At 33.0% G+C, this 20,403-nt stretch overlaps 1 protein-coding gene across 4 annotated transcripts; it reads right to left on the reverse strand.

Annotated features, from left to right (window-relative positions):
• Window positions 1-1,679: 1,679 nt before the first annotated feature.
• LOC106058920 (uncharacterized) lies at window positions 1,680-19,751 on the reverse strand. 4 transcript variants are annotated; one of them, XM_056043641.1, is made up of 13 exons: window positions 19,685-19,751; window positions 18,676-18,887; window positions 15,447-17,338; window positions 14,901-14,972; window positions 14,092-14,251; window positions 12,960-13,090; window positions 11,381-11,429; window positions 9,362-9,476; window positions 8,988-9,060; window positions 8,527-8,694; window positions 6,966-7,123; window positions 5,544-5,695; window positions 1,680-4,053 (listed from the first exon to the last, which is right to left on the reverse strand). In XM_056043641.1, the coding sequence occupies exons 2-13, from the start codon at window positions 18,791-18,793 to the stop codon at window positions 3,806-3,808; spliced, it is 3,336 nt and encodes a 1,111-aa protein (XP_055899616.1). In that variant the 5' UTR covers window positions 18,794-18,887; window positions 19,685-19,751; the 3' UTR covers window positions 1,680-3,805. The 4 variants fall into 4 exon arrangements, with proteins under 4 accessions (XP_055899616.1, XP_055899617.1, XP_055899615.1 ...); XM_056043642.1 differs by having other exon boundaries at window positions 19,560-19,728; XM_056043640.1 differs by having other exon boundaries at window positions 19,283-19,728.
• Between the last annotated feature and the right edge of the window lie 652 nt (window positions 19,752-20,403).

The following is a 20,403-nucleotide window of genomic DNA, read 5'->3' on the forward strand; positions in this document are numbered from 1 at the left end:
TTGAATTCCACAATCAAGGAATCTAAGTAAATTGTACTTTCCAATCATTTGACTAGAAATAGTTTTACCTTTCAGCTAAGGAAAATGACAAAACCTGTTTTCACTAGCTTGCCTTTGTTGAAAAGTTTTCACATGCAGGTACATTTCATGAGCAAGCAATCCATTACAATACTTCCCATGAAAAACATGAAGTCTGTCTTCCACTCTTCATTAGAAATATTTGTAACAAAGTTTGTCCTTCAAGGAACATAACAATTTTTTTCTTTGATATCCCATATTCTTCTCGATTCATTACCCATGCAAAGCCAGCGGATACTATTGTATGGTAACGAACATCGGAACGTTTTATTTCCAAATCTTAAAGTACTTTTCAGAACTGCCTGTGTTTAAGACCCCTAGCTATGATACGTTTGATCACTGAGATACTTGGATCAACAATATGTTTGATTTTCAATGCAGCTTGGCGCAAAGTTTCCCATTTACTCCGTTTAGAGTTGATGGTTGGAATAGTACTTACTTATTACAAAAACTATAATAGTACTGTCTTACTTATTACAAAAACTATAATAGTACTGTCTTACTTATTACAAAAACTATAATAGTATTGTCTTACTTATTACAAAAACTATGTCAAAGCTCGTGCTCCATCAGTTGTTACACTCGCCATCTTTTTCCAAGCCAACACTTTCAACACAGTTCTTCAAAGCATAGAATAAATACTGGCCTGATTTGTGTGTCTTTGACTGAATGTTTTGAAATATTGCCAATAAGAATTATCTTTGTTTACTTTAAACTTTTTAGAATGACATGACATTTAGCCTCTTCATCATAAGAATCAGAGGTTTCAATAATTTATATAGATATTCAAAATTATTTATTTTAAATATATTTGCAATGTATGTATAATTTGTGGCACACCTTATTTCTGTGGGTATCTGCAGGCCGCATGTGGCCCGCGGGAAGTAATTTGCCCACCCCTGCTCTAGTTTATACAGATTAAGATTTTAAAAGAATAAGTCCTGGTGGATATAAAAGAGAAATTTTAAGGAATTTATCATTATTGTTACGTTATTTTTTTTTTATCTTAAATCTTAATGCACAAGCTATATATACTAAAAACATGGATGTGCGTAGGAAGTAATTATCTCTCTTTAGAGTGACCATATGTAATGAATATGAAAACAGTACATAGTGTTTCTTTAAATGTACTGCATCAAGCTTCTAAGATATTTGAGATCTAGATGAGATTTTATTAATGTATACAATAAAAGTTTAAAACATTCAACATAACAAGTATTTTTGTAATATCTATTTTTTATTTTTTTAGGTTTTAAATAAAATATAAAAACAAAGAATAAACTTTGCAGTTTTCTTTTTCAACAATAAGCCCTGTGACTGTAAAAATAACTACTAAAGTAGAGCTAGTCAAAAAAATTAAAAATGTTAATTTTATAAGCAAAGAAAAAAAAGTTTCAAGCCAACTAATTCATTAGAGAATCTGACTTGTCTTTCTTGAAGTATACAAATTTATTTAATTAGAGAATCTGACTTGTCTTTCTTGAAGTATACAAATTTATTTAATTAGAGAATCTGACTTGTCTTTCTTGAAGTATACAAATTTATTTAATTAGAGAATCTGACCTGTCTTTCTTGAAGTATACAAATTTATTTAATTAGAGAATCTAACTTGTCTTTCTTGAAGTATACAAATTTATTTAATTAGAGAATCTGACTTGTCTTTCTTGAAGTATACAAATTTATTTAATTAGAGAATCTGACTTGTCTTTCTTGAAGTATACAAATTAAAAGATATAAGAGGCCCCACACCAACAAAAGTTTTTGAGATATTTTCGATAAGCCTTAATCTGACATTCAACATTATTCTCTATGCTCCATGTGAGACAAAATACCACAAACTCATGTCTGGCTTAGATACATACCACAGTTGAACTGAGTTTTGTGAAAATTTCAAGTAGATTGAGCTGACTAAACCTGTCACTCAGTGAACCCAGCAGTTTCAACAACCAAATTATATTGGCCAAAAAAAAGATACTGTTTTATGGGATTAGTTAGGTGGTAAATGAAAATATAAATTCAATTAGAGAAAATTTCACTCATTCTAGTAGAATTTAAGGAGTAAGATATATATATATATATATATATATATATATATATATATATATATATATACTCTCTTTCCTCAACTATGGAGTTACAGTGGCTGAATGGTAAAGCGCTTCCGAACTAAGGAGGTCCTGGGTTTAAATATAGGTGAAGACTGAGATTTTTAATTTTGGGACTATTAGAGTACATCTGAGTCCACCCAGCTGAAATGGTACATGACTTTAGTTAGGAAAAGTAAAGGCTGTTCGTCATTGTTCTGGCCACATGATACCCTCATTAATCGTGGGCCACAGAAACAGATCACTTTTACCATCCTCTTCCCTATAGATCGTAAGGTCTGAAAGAGGAACTTTATATTATAAGTACAGACCACGATGCAGAATTTATGTGAAGCAATCCATATAATTTCAAAGTACTATTTACACTAATGATTAATATTGAGTACTGTAACAAGTTATAATCTCAAACATTTAACAAAAAGGTCATGTTCAGGAAGTTGTAACCAGGTTACAAAAAGAAATGCAACAAGATGAATGACTAAATATCCTTGATAAATGAAATGCCTGACATCTCATACAGTCCTCTCTTGAGCGCTTGCGAATTTCCAAATTCAATTGTTAGTATATTTATTTAATAAATATATGACAATGATCCATTTAGAGGACTAATATTTCCTATTAGTGATAGGCAAGTCAATGTTACAATCAATCAACTACTTTGAAATTCAAATTGTCAAAAACTATCATTTCAAAAAATGTGATTTCATTCTCACCTTAAGATATCACCAGCTATTATTAGCATTTACCAGTTGTATTCATTTTAGAAACACAGACAAAACAAAACACAAAATTGGATAAAATTGTGTGAAAATTGGACTGGATAAAACAAACAGTTCTTGTAAAAATTGTGGAAAAAAAATAGGATGATTATAAAACTATAATGAAAAGAGAATTAGCCTCATCTATTTACAATTGCTGCCATTATACATGAAAATTTAAAAGAAAAAATTGAAACTAAGGTGCATCTATCACTACCAAGAGTGTGTTGCCATCCAGGATGCATCATTCAAAACTAAATTGTATCCAGCACTTAATAATAAATAGGTACAAACTAAAGAGCATGGACATTTTATGTTTAGACAACATTCTTTTTGTTTTATTGATACAACTTTAATCAGAGAAATTGAAAAATTAAAATCACAGAGAGACAATATTTTAATTTATTTTTTTTCCTTCAATTTTTCAAGCAATATTTTTGTAGCTATTTTTGTTAAAGACATTAAAATAGAATAGAATGTATGACTAAGTGATATATAAACAGCAGATACCTCCCCAAAAGAATTTAGGCAAAAGCCCATGCTATAAGAGCATAAAAGTAACACTTTACAAAAGCAATAGTAATAATAATAACAATCAATAACAGTTGAAGATAAGATAAACATTACTTTGAAACTTAATATGCTATTGCATCATACCAGCACATGGAACATTGGTTTTCTTCAATGAAAGCCTTTAAGATCAATAAGGTGATCTAATAATATGTATTGCTACAATGAGCCACCTGGAAGGAATGCTAGTGAAACAAACCACTGAACTAGACCAAATAGTAAAAAAAATATCTCAACATTTAATTCTGGAAAACAAAAATCTCTTGCTGAAGAACCATTTCAGTTTTATAGCACTTAATTCTTAAATGATACCACATAGGCAGGATAACACTGGCCATTATCAAACAGGCTGTAGATGGTTGGTTTATCTAGGTTATTTACACACGAGTCATACATACGGCCTGTTCGTGGGTCTTTTGGAGGACGGAAAATGTCTGATGAGCCTTTTGTAGATAAGCCGCACAGCACTCTAGCTATAAACATTTTGTTAGAGGAGTGAGCATATGTCAAGGAGTATTTGGAGGTAGTGCTGAAATAGATTCCTGAAAACATGAAATTAAAAATGTATGTTTAATTTTAAGAAACATTTTAAAATTAAATGTTAGCAGGCATGGGCCTCGTGCTAACAAGAATTTACACATTAGCCAGATGGTATGCTACTGGGTGGGTTTAATTTGTGAACCTCTGAGACCAAGAGCTAGAGTCACCTAGGCTACCAGACTACACTTAACTAACCAAAACTAACCTAAACTAACCCAAACTAACCTAATCTAATAAAAATAGTGAAACAAATTTAATTTAGAATACAAAAAAAACATATTTTATTCAACATAAAATAAAACACAAAACTAGAAAATTAAAAAGAAAGTCATACTAAACATTATTCCTTCACTTTAATTAAGTCCAAGCAATTCCAATAGTAATAACTAAGCCCCAGCTCTACCAAACTAGACCTACAACAAATCATAAATGGCAGACTTAAGACAGCAATGGACAAATCACTGCAGCATTCTTTTTTCATTCTTTTTTTAGCATGAGGCCTAGACCAGGACAGAGAGGGCCACGTCTGCTAACATAAAATACTACTAAAAGTAAAGTTCCCCTTTCAGACCTTGCAATCTATAGGGCAGATGATGTAAAGATCATCTGTTTCTGTGGCCCATGGTTAATGAGGGTGTCATGTCGTCAGAACAATGACCAACCGACTATACTTTCCCAAACTAATGTCAGGTACCCATTATTAGAGCTGGGTGGACTCATAGACATCCAAAGATCCAGAGTTTACAGCATACGAACCCATGACCCTGATTCAGAAGCCAAACGCTTTACCACGGAGCCACCACATCTCCTAAAATACTACTAAAGATTGAGTTGAATGTCCAGATGAGTTATGATAATGACCCTTGTATCTATAAGTTATATAAATAAGTTATATATATAATAAACCATCCGAAGCAAAGCAGACATTTTTAGCATTATCTGTCCAAGCTTTTTACTTTTTAAGTCCAAAGGGTTCATATAGGTATATAGCTTGGTCTTGTTTGTGAGATCAGCTTCTCATTATCTTAACAAAGGTCCCAAGTTTGTCCACCATCCTATCCAGCTGTTCTGTATGAAGTCATTGAATCGTCAAAGGAAGGTCATTAACTCACAAGTCCAGTCAGAAAAGCCCTTCTCTAAACACTACTGTCAACTTGTGGGGGAAAACCAACCCAAAACCCATAGCCCAAGAAATTAAATAGTGAAAGTGTAGCTGGATGTAAGAGGGAACACCCTGCAAAGACCATCTACCAATAGTGCAATGACGAAAGCTTACAACTAAGAGAGCGACACATACAACCGTTTTGTTGGGTATTTTTTTTTTCATTTTCGTGGAAGTCACAAACAAGAAAAAGGTTACAAACTGGCTTTAACAGTGTCATCACCAAGTAAAGTAAGTAAAGTAAGTACAATTATGGAAGGAAGTTGATAAGGGAAAGAGGGCAAGTGTGCGTCATGCATCTAAATAGTAGGTGTCCAGATATACACTGACCTTTGCCATAAACAGCACCATTGGCTGTTTTAACTCTCATATCGAAACCTTCTTGACAAATCAGAGAAATGTTTTTTTCATCTGTCCCGTGAAATAGGGCTCTTTCTTTGATGTTTGCAAGACCTAATTCTTCAACCATATGTTTGCGTTTTCTGGAGAGATAATGAGAAATGAACTGTATAATTTACCTTGAGTATTATTAAACAAATTAATTTAATTAAAAAAAAGGTAAATGGAGGTGAAGCACTTGGTTGCCTAAACTGTGGTCTAAAGATCTAATCATGGCTGTTATTTATGAAAAAAAAATAGTTTCACTTTCATTGTATTGTATTATTCTTGATTTGTGTATATTGACACTAGTTGGGGAAAAGTAAAGGTGAGTGGCTGTTTGTGCAGGCAACATGACACCCTCGTTAACCATGGGCCATAGAAACAGATGCCCTTTACACCATCTGCCCTATAGATCGGAAGTGCTTTACCACTCAGCCCTATAGATCGCAAGGTAGGGGAAACCTTACCTACCTACCATTTTATTTATATACCACAAGTCTTGTGTTTCCTTGATATTTCTAGACTAAAGCAGAAATAATACAAGTTATTTTTTGTCCATGAGTGACATAATTCTGGTTTGAAATTTTACTGTAAACAAGGTTTCTTAGACCCTCAGGCTGCAATATGATGAAAGGAAAAAAATGAGTCTTTCTCAATCTTAATATTCAGTCGAGGAAATAAAGTGGTTGCTGTTGTACTGCATATATTCATTAATTTATATTCACAAAAACAGGCAATATTTATATAAATTTATCTCATCTAGGTCTTAAAAGTAACTTTACTTCTGATTTTTAAAAAATCAATTATTTTACTGAGTCATTTATATTATTCTGGCAATCTGGAGTCATCTGTCCTACCTAAGGCCACTGAGGACAATGCTGCTTATCTTGCATCATTCACACTGCATAGCTAACCTCTTCGCCTGCCATCATCATAGAAACTCACACACTCACACTCAGGGCCAGATTTACATATGTGGAGGCGCTGGGGCAGGATTTTTATGGAGGCCCCTACAATTTTTCAAAAGCTTTAATAAAGATCTACTTATGAATAAAAATACTTAGAACTACGAGCATGCTATATTTTTGAAGAAAGAGAAAATTTTCTGATTTTAGTTTTTAAAAATTAAGAATTGGTAATAACTGACAAGTTAAAAAAATACTTTCAATTCATTGTAAGAATAACTCATCCCCTAAAATAATTACTGGTTGTATTTATTTTCAATTTTTTTTTTTATGACCGAAGCTCAGAGCTAAGAATGTAATCATTAAATAAAGAAAAATATTTTGAAAATAAGACTGATTTGATTGTAATTTTTTTTTTTCTGGTAATGAGAAAAAAACAAAAACAAGAGATGATCAAACATCTTACAAGACATATTTCTCCCACAGCTTTATGTTCTGTAGCCTGATAATTGCAGTCACTTGGACTCCTTGCAGAGTTTCATTGAACAATTGGATGACTGTGCGCCCTTCATTGCTGTTTAGATCCACCTCACTTGCAACGTCTACATCAACTATGGCTTTGTCCTATCATTGAACAGAAAAATTACAACTACTGTAATTTCGCTCATTTTGTCAAAACATTTTTTTTTTCTGCAAACAAATAGGATAGACAAATCCAATTCGTTATCAAACATTTTTTGCCCTTGGACTGCTTTACATTTTCGAAACTTGCCCACGTACCCCTAATTGAAAAAGCTACATAAATGCATATTATATAAATTAGTTCATCAAAGAATAGTTAGTAATAGACATATAAAACAGCAGTAAGGGGGGAGTTAATTATTATTAAAAGTATCCAAACGGATAAACTGGCTTTTAGCGAAGAAGTTAATTTAATTGTATACAATTTTCATATTTCTGTTGACCAGTAATGGTCAACTCGCGGAGCTGGACCACAGTTTGAGAACCACTGTTATAGAGAAAACAGGCTACTTAAAGCATGGGCAGGGAAGTGTCTATGTGGCCTTTAGTTAGTCTCCTGTGGCCAGAGTATAAGGAAAGCTGAGTTAGTGGTAGATCTACTCCATATGTTTCCTTCTTTCACTCCTTTATTTCTAACAGTAAAATATCATAGAAAATAAAACTATTTCATCAGAAATGAAAACTACAGAATGTAACTTTTGAATATATCTTGGATCATACTATTAAGGGACCAATGTGATAAAAGTTTGATGGGCATACTGCACGACTATCAGCCACTCATTATTACAACAAAAATGGGTGCTATAGTCGTGTAGTATGCCCTTCAGACTTTTATTACACTGGTCCAAAGTTCGAACCCTGCCCTCCATCACCTGCCATCCTGCAGAAGGTTTGGGCTAGGAGTTCATAATCTTCATTTCTAAAGTAAAAAGTAAATTTCCCTTTTCAGACTTTGTGATCTATAGGGTAGATAACATAAAAGTCATCTGTTTCTGTGGCCCACAGTTTACAAGGGTGTCATGTGGCCAGCACAAGAACCAACCGCCTTTACTTTTCCCCAACTAATGTCAGGTACCCATTAGAGCTGGGTGGACTTAGAGGCGTCAAAGATCCCGATATTAAAAATCCCAGTCTGCACCAGGATTCAACCAAGCACCTCCGCTTCATTTCTAAAGGAAGGTTCAAAACTCATTAAACAAACTTAGTATAATAAATGAAGGTTTTGTATCAACAGTTGTTTGCCAACTACCATATGAACTGCAATTTTAGCCTGCATTTCTTTCAGGCTAAGCGGTTGGCCATCACAAATAATCTGCAAGGCAGAAATTAAATGGGCTTTCTGTCTCAGATAAATTGCCATCCATAGCTGATAATCTTCAAGTGCTCCTTCTCCACTTCTCTTAGTATAGTATGTTGATGAGGGAGCTATTCTAAAGAAACATTTTGATACAATACTGTATAACACTTTTTTTTCCAGAATCAAAACATGACTAATTATAACTCACATTTCCTGAAAGCACTGGGGCACTTTTGCGCCAATTAGAGGGAAGCTGGTCAGAATTTCTGAAACATTTCTGTCCTGAATAGTTCAGAAGCCTGCACTCATTGTGATAGTAAGATGACCATGTGGAACTAACAACTGACCATGATTGAAGGCAGTAACTGCAAAACTCCTAATGAAATACAATACTAAAATAAATGTAAAAAAACAACAATAATATAAGTATTCATTGAATATCAGATATTGTCTTTTTATGTAAACTAGCCTTAGATTTAGAAACTGGCAGTTAATGGGTTAAAAAGGTAAAAAGTCTGCTACAATTGACAGCATCATTCAAAAACACAAAAAAAAGTGATATTTATTAAAAATCAATCACTTCTAAAACAAGATCTCAAATCAAGCATTTAGTAAATTTATAGAAATAAAAAAAGAAAAAAAAAATGTAAATGTCCAGATGAAAAATACCATATGACAGTTTTTGCACTTGAAGTGAATCTCTTCATAGTCCAAAACTTGTAGAAAATGGCATTGCGGGCAGCTGAAAATATAACACATACATATACACACATACATCTTCTCATAATTTTAGTTATCTTTTTAATTAACAATTGTATAATCTAATCACATTATTTAGTGATCTATATACTATAATTTGACTACCTTCTAATTGAATCACTCTATCTATTTTATAGCTTTGCAGTATAATATCTTAAAATTTCTTATAATTTTGCTATCTTCTAGTTTAGTCAACTTAAAATACATAAATAATTCTTAATTCAAATAGTTGCATGAGGGTTGGGTTAACTTATACTTAGTTAAAAAAAACAAAAAAAACTAACCTAATTTTACCAAAAAGTCTTTCAAACATTTCCGCCTGAGCTTTATCCAACCTTTTCTGAAGCTTCTTGTGAAGAATCTCAAATGTAAGGGGATCAATCTTTTTGGATATTAGATCTGGACCAAACAAATAAATTGAAAATGCATAGCTTATTCCAGTGACCTATGAAATTTTAAGAATTTTTAGCGGCCCCCGAAAGGGGAAAAGACGCTATTAGTTTAGTGTGAAATGTCTGTCCATCTGTCCCGTTTAGATCTCGTAAACTAGAAAAGATAGTGAAAATCCGACATCACAATATTTTAGACCATTCAAAGTTCTGATGCAACAGCTACTTTTTTTTTCTGAAAGCGAAAAATCCTATTTTTTAAATCACTTATGCAAGCAGTTTTTTAAAGGGGAAAAGCTATTTAGTATGCATTATAAGTTAGACCTAATTTAAAACAAATCGTAATCTTGTAAACTGCATTTTCTTACACATTTGTTTATTTTGTGGAAATGTTTTATTTTGAGGATTCGAATAAGAGATTGAAAATGACTACAAATTAGTAGATATTAAATGAATTGTAATTTCTTGACCACTCATGTTTTATTTTTATTTATTTTGAAAATGACTACAAATTAGAAGATATTAAATGAATTGTAATTTCTTGACCACTATTGTTTTATTTTTAATTTTTTGAAAATGACTACAAATTAGTAGATATTAAATGAATTGTAATTTCTTGACCACTCATGTTTTATTTTTATTTATTTATTTTTTGAAAATGACTACAAATTAGTAGATATTAAATGAATTGTAATTTCTTGACCACTATTGTTTTATTTTTATTTTTTGAAAATGACTACAAATTAGTAGATATTAAATGAATTGTAATTTCTTGACCACTATTGTTTTATTTTTATTTTTTGAAAATGACTACAAATTAGTAGATATTAAATGAATTGTAATTTCTTGAAAAAAAAAAAAAAAAAAAAAAAAAAAAAAAAAAAAGAGATTGAGCCTTTTCTAAACAATTACATCAATTATAAGACTTAAGTTAGGCCAGGGGAGGCGTGGTAGTTGAGTGGTAAAGCACTTGGCTTTCGAACCGGGGGCCCCAGGTTCAAATCCAGCTCTAATGGGTACCTGACATTAGTTGGGGAAAAGTAAAGGCGGTTGGTTGTTGTGCTGGCTACATGACACCCTCGTTAACCGTAGGCCACAAAAACAGATGAACTTTACATCATCTGCCCTATAGACCACAAGGTCTGAAAGGGGAATTAGTTAGGCCAGGTTCACATCTAACTTTGAATTCACTTGCACCTATCCTTTGATCTGCTGAACCATTGGGGCACTACACAAGATCTGTCAACCTTTTTTCTCCAATCTTATCTCTTATTTATCTTTGATATAAATTCATTCGGATGTTCTTTCTGAAAATATTGAAACCTGCCTGGGTGGACCACTTCGGGGGCCGATTTTGAGTTTGTGTTTCCACACAAACTGTCTTTGTAACCTTGTTTTTTTTTAATTATGTCTTAAGAAAAATGATCCAAGAATTCACAATTACACAATACAAATGATGAATATACTTTAAAGGTAAATGAGACCTAGAGACAAATGTAGGGGGGATATCCCATAGAGAAAATTACAGATGTTATATGTATAGGTTTTGACTCAGGGTTCTATATACTAGCCAAACTGTGAAGTAATCTGAGATTCACAAACATTAGTCAGAGAAGAAAAAATCCCAATAGTCACAAATGTACCTTTAAACTTTAGGACTAAAATTAAGCAGTATGGAAATTCTGATTTAAAAAAAAAAAATTAAACCATTAAAACTGATAATAAATCAAGTATGGGAAAGAATAGCGATGTTTATGCTCAAATAGCCAATCTCAAATGACAAAAGGGAAATGACTCCAAGTACATATCACAATCTATGAACGAAAAGTGAAAAACATAAAAAAATAGATTCTCGTTAAGTTCAAAGTAAGCAGTGGAAGTAATGAGAATGATATAAAGTGCTATTAAGCTAACCTGGATTAATGATGGCCTGACAAAAGTGTATTGGACAGGCCAAATGTAGCTGGAAAGAAAAAAAAAAACATGGGATTTTAAACATCAAACTAATTCAGTAAAATATTAATTGCTGAAATAAATTTTAGCCCTAAATTTCAACAGACTTAGAAAATAAAGCCATATGGCTGAGCAGACAAAGTCTTGGATGCCAAACTGAGTCTCAATTTCAATTCACGGTAGAGGGTATGAATTAACATTTTAATCAAGATTTAACACAAAATGGGTTATTTTTCTTGAGCGGATTAAAGCAGTAAAGAAATCTCTTAGCCAATACCCATTTTCATATGCTGTTATTTTGGCTCCTTCTAAGTATTTTTCTTAAGGGCCATTCTTAGGGTTTTACAGGCCAATGATGAAGGCTAATCTCCATAAACTTGGCCATCAACCTTGGATGATAGCCCAGTGAAGTGATTTTGACTTGTTAGTTTCAGATGTTCCTTCAGGATTGAAGATTATGTCTTAGCGCAGACCACCTGCAGGACCACAGTGGATGCCAGGGTTTGTACACGGGAACATTGGCTTGACAGTCTGGAGTGCATGCCAGGTAGCAATCAAAATGATAGAAACCTGACACAAGTTAAACATGAAAAAATGTTATTTTCAGACTTCAAAAATAAAAAGTTCTAATAAAAATTAATTAAGAAAAAAAAATGTAAAGAATAAAAGATTTTTATTTGTTTTTTTCTGATGGTAAAAAATATATAATTCTTTCAAGTAAAAATGTGGCTAAATATGATCCAAAAGATTAGACCTCCAGAAACATTTAAATTAAGAATCTATTAGAAAATTTGGAAATTTAACAGAAATTCCCTATACTGTGTATGATACTTTTCCTTGAACAATATCATTATCCCAGGTTACATTGTGAATTCCCTGATAGAGAGAAAGCACAAAAAACAGATTTTTGCAATCAATTTATCGACAATATTTCATTGGAAAGTAGAATTTTAACTTAGCATTATGAACCATTTTGTTAGTTTTGCACCTATTATTCTTTTATTTCTTTTTAAAAATGTTAAAGTAGCTTAATTGATAAATGCCAGTCTGCTCAAGAGGACTATCAGCAACAGCACACATATTCTTACACTTTCATTTTTTTTTTTCCCCATGATAAACTTTTTTAAAAAAAATATCTGTCATTGTCAGATTTTTTTTTCCTTTTACTATCCATACTCCCAAACCCTGAATTAAGACAGATTCCTAGTCCAACAGCACGAAAAGTAGTGAGTGGTTAAAATCTCACATATTATTCTTCTTATATAATACAGACGTTACTTCAAAAAAGAAGATGATTACGTTCTACGCGTCATGCATTTAGTCATGCATATTAACCAATGACTTAAATTCTGCCAAGTCACTGGTTTTCCTGGCTAGCTCAGGCAACCCATTCCATGCTCTAATAGCACTAGGGAAGAAGGAGTATTTGTACATATAAAACAATTCTTGTGTAACTTGTTTCTCCATTACATGGTTAGTAAAAGAACTATCTCAAGATTTAGATGTATAATTCTATACTTAGGTGTAGCTACTGTCTTACTTTCTTGTTGTCAAGTGTGTCTTTGATGGCCAGCTTCATACAGTTCAAGCAGATCCTGTGATTGTTTGGGCACCAGGTACACTCCTGGCAAAGGAAAAGGCTCTTACAGATGTCACAACACATTCCACTGACTGTTTAAAAAACAAGTAGAAAGATAAATTTACATTTCTAAGCAACTTAAGTGAACAAAAAAAATAATTTATAAACAGATACTATGAATGACATGTTACCTTGGAAGTGTGGTGGCAGAATGGTATGACACTAGTTAGCCAAACCAACAATGTAAAAATTGTAATTTTTTATTCAGGAATTTAGGAAGTGCTAAAGTTCACCCACTACATTTCAAATAACTTTTTTTTTTTTTTTTTAGGGGGGCTGTTTACAAAAAAGCATCATTTACCATTGGTCCAGTAAACTAGGAACTTTTTTACACCTGCCTCTTTATGGCTGTCACAAAGAAAAGCTGGCTTGTAACTATATGGCTCCTTATGTCGCAAAAGACAGTGGAAGCACCCAGATAGATTTTTATAAAAAAGTTTCTTTTACCTGTATCGGGGCAGACTCTGCTGTGACTAAACATGTCAATTCTGGAGCAATTAATTTTCTACATTTCATGCAAATAAATACATCTGCTTTAGGGTTATGGGCTAGGGCATCTTTTTTTTTTCCTCTTTCTTTTGTCTGAGACCATATCAGTCTTTTCTTTTGTCTGAGACCATATCAGTCTTTTCTTTTGTCTGAGACCATATCAGTCTTTTCTTTTGTCTGAGACCATATCAGTCTTTTCTTTTGTCTGAGACCATATCAGTCCTTTCTTTTGTCTGATACCATATATATCAGTCCTTTCTTTTGCTCTCGGCAAATGAAACACCAGCAGTCTGTCTACATGCTGTCTAATCTGGGACAATTTCCTCGCACATACTTTCCATGATGTCTGTAGTCTTGAGATCCCCCTTGCAGACATCTTGGATGTACCTTAGTTTAGAACTTGAGTAGAAGTAATTTTGGCATAGTCTCTCAAGAAAAAGAAGCCAGGGAGTGTTAACTTAAAGAAAAAATTTAAAGCTGTATGAAAAATTTCCTTTTTAATTTCAAGCAGATCTCAGTGTCCATTTAAAATTGGGAATGCTACCTTCAATACTGTTAAAGTCCATCTCTATGGGGATGTTAATGTTCCTGGTTTCTCCACTCTTTAACTGCAAGGACTTATTTTTCATTTGTTCCTTCTTAAGTGACCATCTCTCTTTCCGTTTGGTCACAAGCTCTTTCTCTTTAGTAGGACTGCTGCTGACCTGTTAGATCATTCAAATAAGCATTTCATTTCTATGAAACAATTGTTAATGGAAGTTTTTATTCTCATTACAAAAATTATATAACATACAATAGTTTATATTGGCCCAAAAACGATACTGCCAGAAAGCTAAAGGTAAACAAGAACAATCTCTTCTCTAAAAATGTGGCATCTCTAAACACCTCAGAAAATGTGAGCCCAGTTGACGAAAACTATAAAAGACATACTTGTGTGTGTATAATAGAACATAAAATATTAAATGTATTGAACATCATAGGGCCCTGTCTTCCACTTGAAAAATATTAGGATGAGTGCAGTATTTTACATGACAACGCAAACCCAGTTGCAACCTGCTTATTTATGTTACATCTAATGCAGACAAAGCTGTTGTCTACTGGGGGTCTTTTAATGTTTTCTTTGTCTGCACCTGTCTTTGGCCAGGGCTTTTCTTTGGACCTCATGTCTCTTGAGATTGGTTAGATCACTCTTTCATAAGCCAACTGCTGCCAGCTGCTTACCTCTATGCCAATGAGGGCAAAATGGTGCCTGGTTTAATCTTAATCTTTATGCATGTTAAATATTTTATGAATTATCATAATTTATAATATAAAATAGGATTCCTTTTGTTTTTAAAAGTAGTTTCAACTTACTGTAACTTTCTTAGACAGAGGCTTATTTATAGTCTCAGTGTTGTCCTTAAACGTTGAATCACAACCAGAATTCTGAAACAATTTTTAAAAATCTGGATATCTAATAATGCAGATATAATGTATAAGATAAGTAAAGCAGATACATTTTTAAAATTGTTTTCTAAAAGATTTTAAAATGAAATGAACATTTTATTTTATTTTTTTATGTTTTATTCATAAATATTTAAAGTTATGTTTCTTGCCCACAATAGAGATGTTTACAGATGCGTAGAGATGATGAGATGAAATAAAAAACAAAAAAACAGAGACACTATGTCTTCTATTTTCAAGCTGAAAAAGCTGTGAATTAACATGTTATGTCTTCTGTTGGTTGATGAGCTTAGAGACCTAGCATTAACAAAAAATTGTCTTATAAGGATAATCTGAGAAACCTTGCATTAAAAATTGTGTCTTCTATTGACAAACTGAAACCATGCATTAACAAACAGACACTGTCTTCAACTCAACATTCAATTGTTGATTATCAACTAACATATATATACTTACTAATTTTGCCTTCTTCTTCAAGATATTAGATTCAGAAGTGACACCATCTTCTAGTCTTTTATCCCCTGCAACTGCTTTCTTGCTCTCTTTGTTGAAACCCAAAGTTTTTTTTGCAGCACTAGAAACTTCGGGGCCAACTGAAGAGTTATTGTCTGTCAGATTACGTCTAAACTTAACACCAACAGACTTGTCACTCTCTTTGCTGTTTGATATGTTGGAAACAGGTACATGCTTAGTAATGTAAACCTTAAGCTCTTTGGGCTGTGAAACTCTATTTAGAATTTTACGCCAGTGCTCTTCACCATAGCAGTCTATTGGCTGGCTGCTCTTAGCTTCAGAACTCAGGGCTTTGCCAACTCTGTTGTCATTAGTTAAATATGTACACAGCTTTTCAGCAGCTTGAGAGCTTCTAGTTTTAATGTAGCTCTGATTATTATTAGTAAGTGCAGATTGAACCTTACCCGTTGGGGTACCTTGTATTTTAGTGTAGTCTAGAGATAAATTACGTCCAGTTGGGGTACCTTGAATTCGAGTGTAGTCTAGAGATAAATTACGTGAAGATTGATTTCCTTTCAGATCTAAAGCTCCAGATGAAACACTGTTAGTAGGTTTTAAAGTATCCTTATTTAGCTTAATATCCATTTTACAATTCAAAAGAACATTGTTGGGTTTAGAAATTGGATTTCTAAATTTTTTTAATTTTACAGCAGAGTTTAATTTTTTTTCATCAATCATATCTTCATCATCCTCAAACTTTGATTCAGCTTTGTTGTCATCAACAAACATGTCTTCATTATCAGAATCAGTTCCACTCTCACAATACATATTATCATCATCTTTCAATTTAGTATTCATTCTGAGGGGAAGTTTTTGATTATAAGTTTCAACAACATCTTCCATTTCATCTACCCCTGGGTTCAGATCTGGGTCATCTTCATCCATCTCTGACACAAACTGTTTCTGAAGCTGGTCAACTATATTCCTTGCGGGGGTGTTCTCCTTATCATCTATATCCATACTGGTCAGCTTGTTATTTGATCTAAGACCTTTTCTTAATTGATTTCCTTTGTCAGCTTGATGAAGAACTTTTGACAGTATGGGGGGAGATAAACGTGTAGGTTTTGAATATACAGGATTATCAATAGATGTATTATGAGCTACTAATGACTTCTTTGAGCTGGAGACATTTGATTTCAAAGTTTGTCTACTTTCAAGGTGAACTGTCAAATTACCAGATATTTGTTGAACAGAAGGTGCTGTTGTATTATTTCTGGTTAAAACAGAAGCATCTGCATCAAAATTTATGTTAGTTGTGCTTCTTGATGTGTTGACATCAGGCTCAATTTCTGTTTCTTTGGCTGTACCAGTTAAAAAATTATCTAAATCAATATTGGTTTTAGAGTCTTGTCTTAATGGATAAAAATGTGGTCTCTCAACTTTAGATGACTGCTCTTTTTTAAATTCAGAATATATTTTGTGTGTGTTTTCCTGCAACTTTTTTGCACTGGACATTACATTTGAAGAGTTCTTAACATTTTGTCTCTGAAAGGATGTACTTAAAGTGCTACTTTTCCAAGAGCCTGATTGTGGAGAACTGCTTTTATGTCCTCTCAAATCTTCTCTTGAAAGGCTTTGCCCTAAATATTTTTCTGGTGTTTTTTGAGTTTTTTTTATTTTATTTATACTGTAATCAGTTGATTTCTCAGAGTTTGAGGATTGATTACGTGGTGAATTGACCGGCGACCTGGACCAGCTGGAAATTCTTTTTACAGTATTTAAATCATTTGATGTTGCTGTATCTTTTTTTACATCTCCTTTCATTGATACATTTTCATTAGTTTGTAAAGACTCATTACTTCCTATGTCATGGGATTCTGTAACATTCCTGGATCCTGAAAGAAAATCCCAGAGCAAAGATATGAACTTACATATGTGTGGCTAAAGGAATAAATGTTTTTAAAAGCATAACAAACAGTTTTAAGCACACTCCATGTAAAAAATAAGGTATGTGATGATACGTTTAAGTCAGATGTTATGATAAATGTTTGTTTGCCAGATGACAACAATGCCTTGATGTTACAATAAGATTGTGTTGATCAGACAATACCCTTCTAATGTTATAATTTTGTATACATCTCTCTAAATTTTAGACAATTTCTGAATTCTCAAACAATATCATAGTGCTGGAGATACTACTTCAAAGTATAAACTCAAAACGAAATCTTCATTGAATTAAATACAAAGCTTTAATTCTGGGACTAGGAATCACTTTAATAATATAATAAGGCTAGTTTTCGAGTCCAAAGATTAATAAGGAATGCAGTGTCTCCAATGGCTATGCAGCCCCAGCTGGGACCTACATATTTTGCCAGATCCAACGTAGGCATAATCATTGTCCGCCGGTGGTCAATTTTAGATTTTCTTTTCTTTACATGAACCAATAGTCAATAACAAATTGTCATTCAACTAGTTGTTGATAAGCCTATTGTTACATGAACCAATTGTCACTGAACTACTTGTTGATGAGCCAATTGTTATATGAACCAATTGTCATTGAACGAGTAGTCTGAGAATCATTCATCATGATCCTTTTTTACCGTGTTTGGAATTGAAGCTGGATTTCTGAGACTTTAATTTACATTTTTCACAGAAATATATATCATCATTATTTGGCCAAGCCAAGCCATTGGACAAAAATACACCTTCTCAACACAATCATCATTCTAACTGCAATATATGCATGTGAGACATGGAAGTCATCTGTTAAAATTGAGAAGAGACTAAATGTGGCTCAACAAAAATGAGTGAGACGGATTTTGGGAGTCAGTTACACAGATCGCGTCTCAAACAAGGTAATCATATGCCGAACTGGAAGTCGAACACTTAGTGAGGTTGTGACAGAACATCGCATGAGGTTTGCAGGGCATATTCTATGACAAAATGAACTACACATACCAAGAGTTGCAATGACATGGAGGCCAATACAAGAAAAGCGCAGAGACGCTCTTGTATAACTAGGCATCACACCTTCATGGAGGACCTAAGAACAGTGGACACCAGGTGGGAGGAGGCTTCAGACATTGCCAATGACAGATCTTTATGGAGACAGCTTGACGCCCTGTGCGTCGAACAGCGCAGGAGGACCTAAGTCTTAGTCTAAGTGTTTGTAATAAACAATAGCTTACTATTAGTTTGATTTAAGAATTCAAAACATCATTAGGCTACTTACTATTGGTATATTTCGATGGAGGTCTCTTAAACTTTGCATTATATTGCTGTATGAACAGGTAAACAAAAAATGCAACTGCTAGCAATGCAATGGCAGTGAACAGCTGTGTGATATCCATTCATAAACTAGATTTCTAGATGTGTCATGCTGTTGTTGATTTAGAGTCTAGATCTATTTTTTATATTGACTTGTAACTTGTATAGAATATAGATCTATATCAATAAAATCAAAGGTTATAGACTCTTAATAGATTTGGTTACTTCATTATACTCCTTTAGACATTAGACTTGACATGTAGATAATACGTTATCTATGCCAACTATGCAATTCAGCTTAGTTGTCACATTCACTTTAAACAAACAAGAAATTAAACCTTGTCTGTTGCATTGTTCTAGTTTGCCATTGTTAAAAAAGCTTGGTTAGAAAGCATTATGATTAGAGTTGATTAGACTAAATGATTAGAGTCTGTGCATGGGTCTAGATCTAGATTATATAGTCTATAAACTTGTTTGCTTTCATCATCATCAAATTGTCTACCAATACCTTGCTGAGACTAATAGTAATACTAATGTCTAATAGCCTGCTACTCACACTGTGACTGTGTCACAGTGCTACTCTTTAGATTTTAGATCTTAGTAAGCATTTTAGCATTTCTAGATCTATAAGATCTATCATAAACACGCATAACATGCCATTAGTTAGTTAGATTTGGTGGTATAGATAGATCTAGTATTCATTTCAAGCCAGTATGAGTATAGTCACCATAATCTCATGATAATGGTGTATCTCATACTCATACTGATACTCAGATACTGAGATAGTCTAGTAAGACTAGGACTAGACTCAGTCACAGTGAGTCACAAAGTTGCAGGACTTAAACGTACTACGTTCCTAGAATTTTTAAGATCTTGTTACTTGTTATGATCTAGAATCTAGATCTAGAATCTATGTATCTATACTCTATAGTCTATACATAAGTTATTAAGTATAAGAATTTTTAGCTTCTAACTAAGGTTTGTTTTTGTTTTCATTCTTGCTTCCTTTCATTTTCAGAACTATTTTTAGACCTGGAGGTTTGCCTTTAAAAATGTAAGAACGCTGGACAGTAAAATACACAGAAATACCCAGGTATTCATACTTTATTTGAACTTATAATAGACCTATACTTGCTTACTAGAAATGGGGAGGGAAGCTTTATTTTTAAAATAAGGACAGTAAGTTGTTTGTTTTTTTTGTAATTTTAATTGCATGGTAGTTATAGGGCCTACATCTATATTGTGAGTAGTCAGGAAATGGCTGCCTGGTCGTGCGGTTTGCGCGCTGGATTGTCGTTCAGATTTATCGATGGTCCAGGGTTCAAACCCTGCCCGCTCCCATCCCCCGTCGTCCTGCGGGAGGTTTGGACTAGGAAGTAATTATCTTCAACTCTGAAGGAACATCAGAAACATGTAAAACAAACATTTAATTACAACATCTAAGCAGAACTTAATTTAAGTCACTGATTAACCTATAGGGACATGTGTAGGACGTATAATAATCATCTTTTTGAAGTAACGTTTGTATTTTATAAGATAAGATATATTCACTATTGAATCACCATGTAAAATGACATTATATATATATTACTACCAATGCTTACAAAATAAATAAAGTGATGTCTTTACATCCTTCAAAGTAGATCTAATTAATACATTTATTCATATTATTTTTATTAAGAAAGTCGATTAA

Source organism: Biomphalaria glabrata, chromosome 10 (genome assembly GCF_947242115.1).
Source record: "Biomphalaria glabrata chromosome 10, xgBioGlab47.1, whole genome shotgun sequence".
NCBI classification, from domain to species: domain Eukaryota; kingdom Metazoa; phylum Mollusca; class Gastropoda; family Planorbidae; genus Biomphalaria; species Biomphalaria glabrata.

Coding starts and splice junctions, on each gene's coding strand:
- LOC106058920 (XM_056043641.1), bottom strand. CDS start 18,793: ATGGATATCACACAGCTGTTCACTGCCATTGCATTGCTAGCAGTTGCA. Junction 11,430..12,959: donor ACACACTTGACAACAAGAAA/GTAAGACAGTAG, acceptor TTTTCTTTCCAG/CTACATTTGGCCTGTCCAAT. Junction 4,054..5,543: donor TGGTGCTGTTTATGGCAAAG/GTCAGTGTATAT, acceptor TCATGTTTTCAG/GAATCTATTTCAGCACTACC.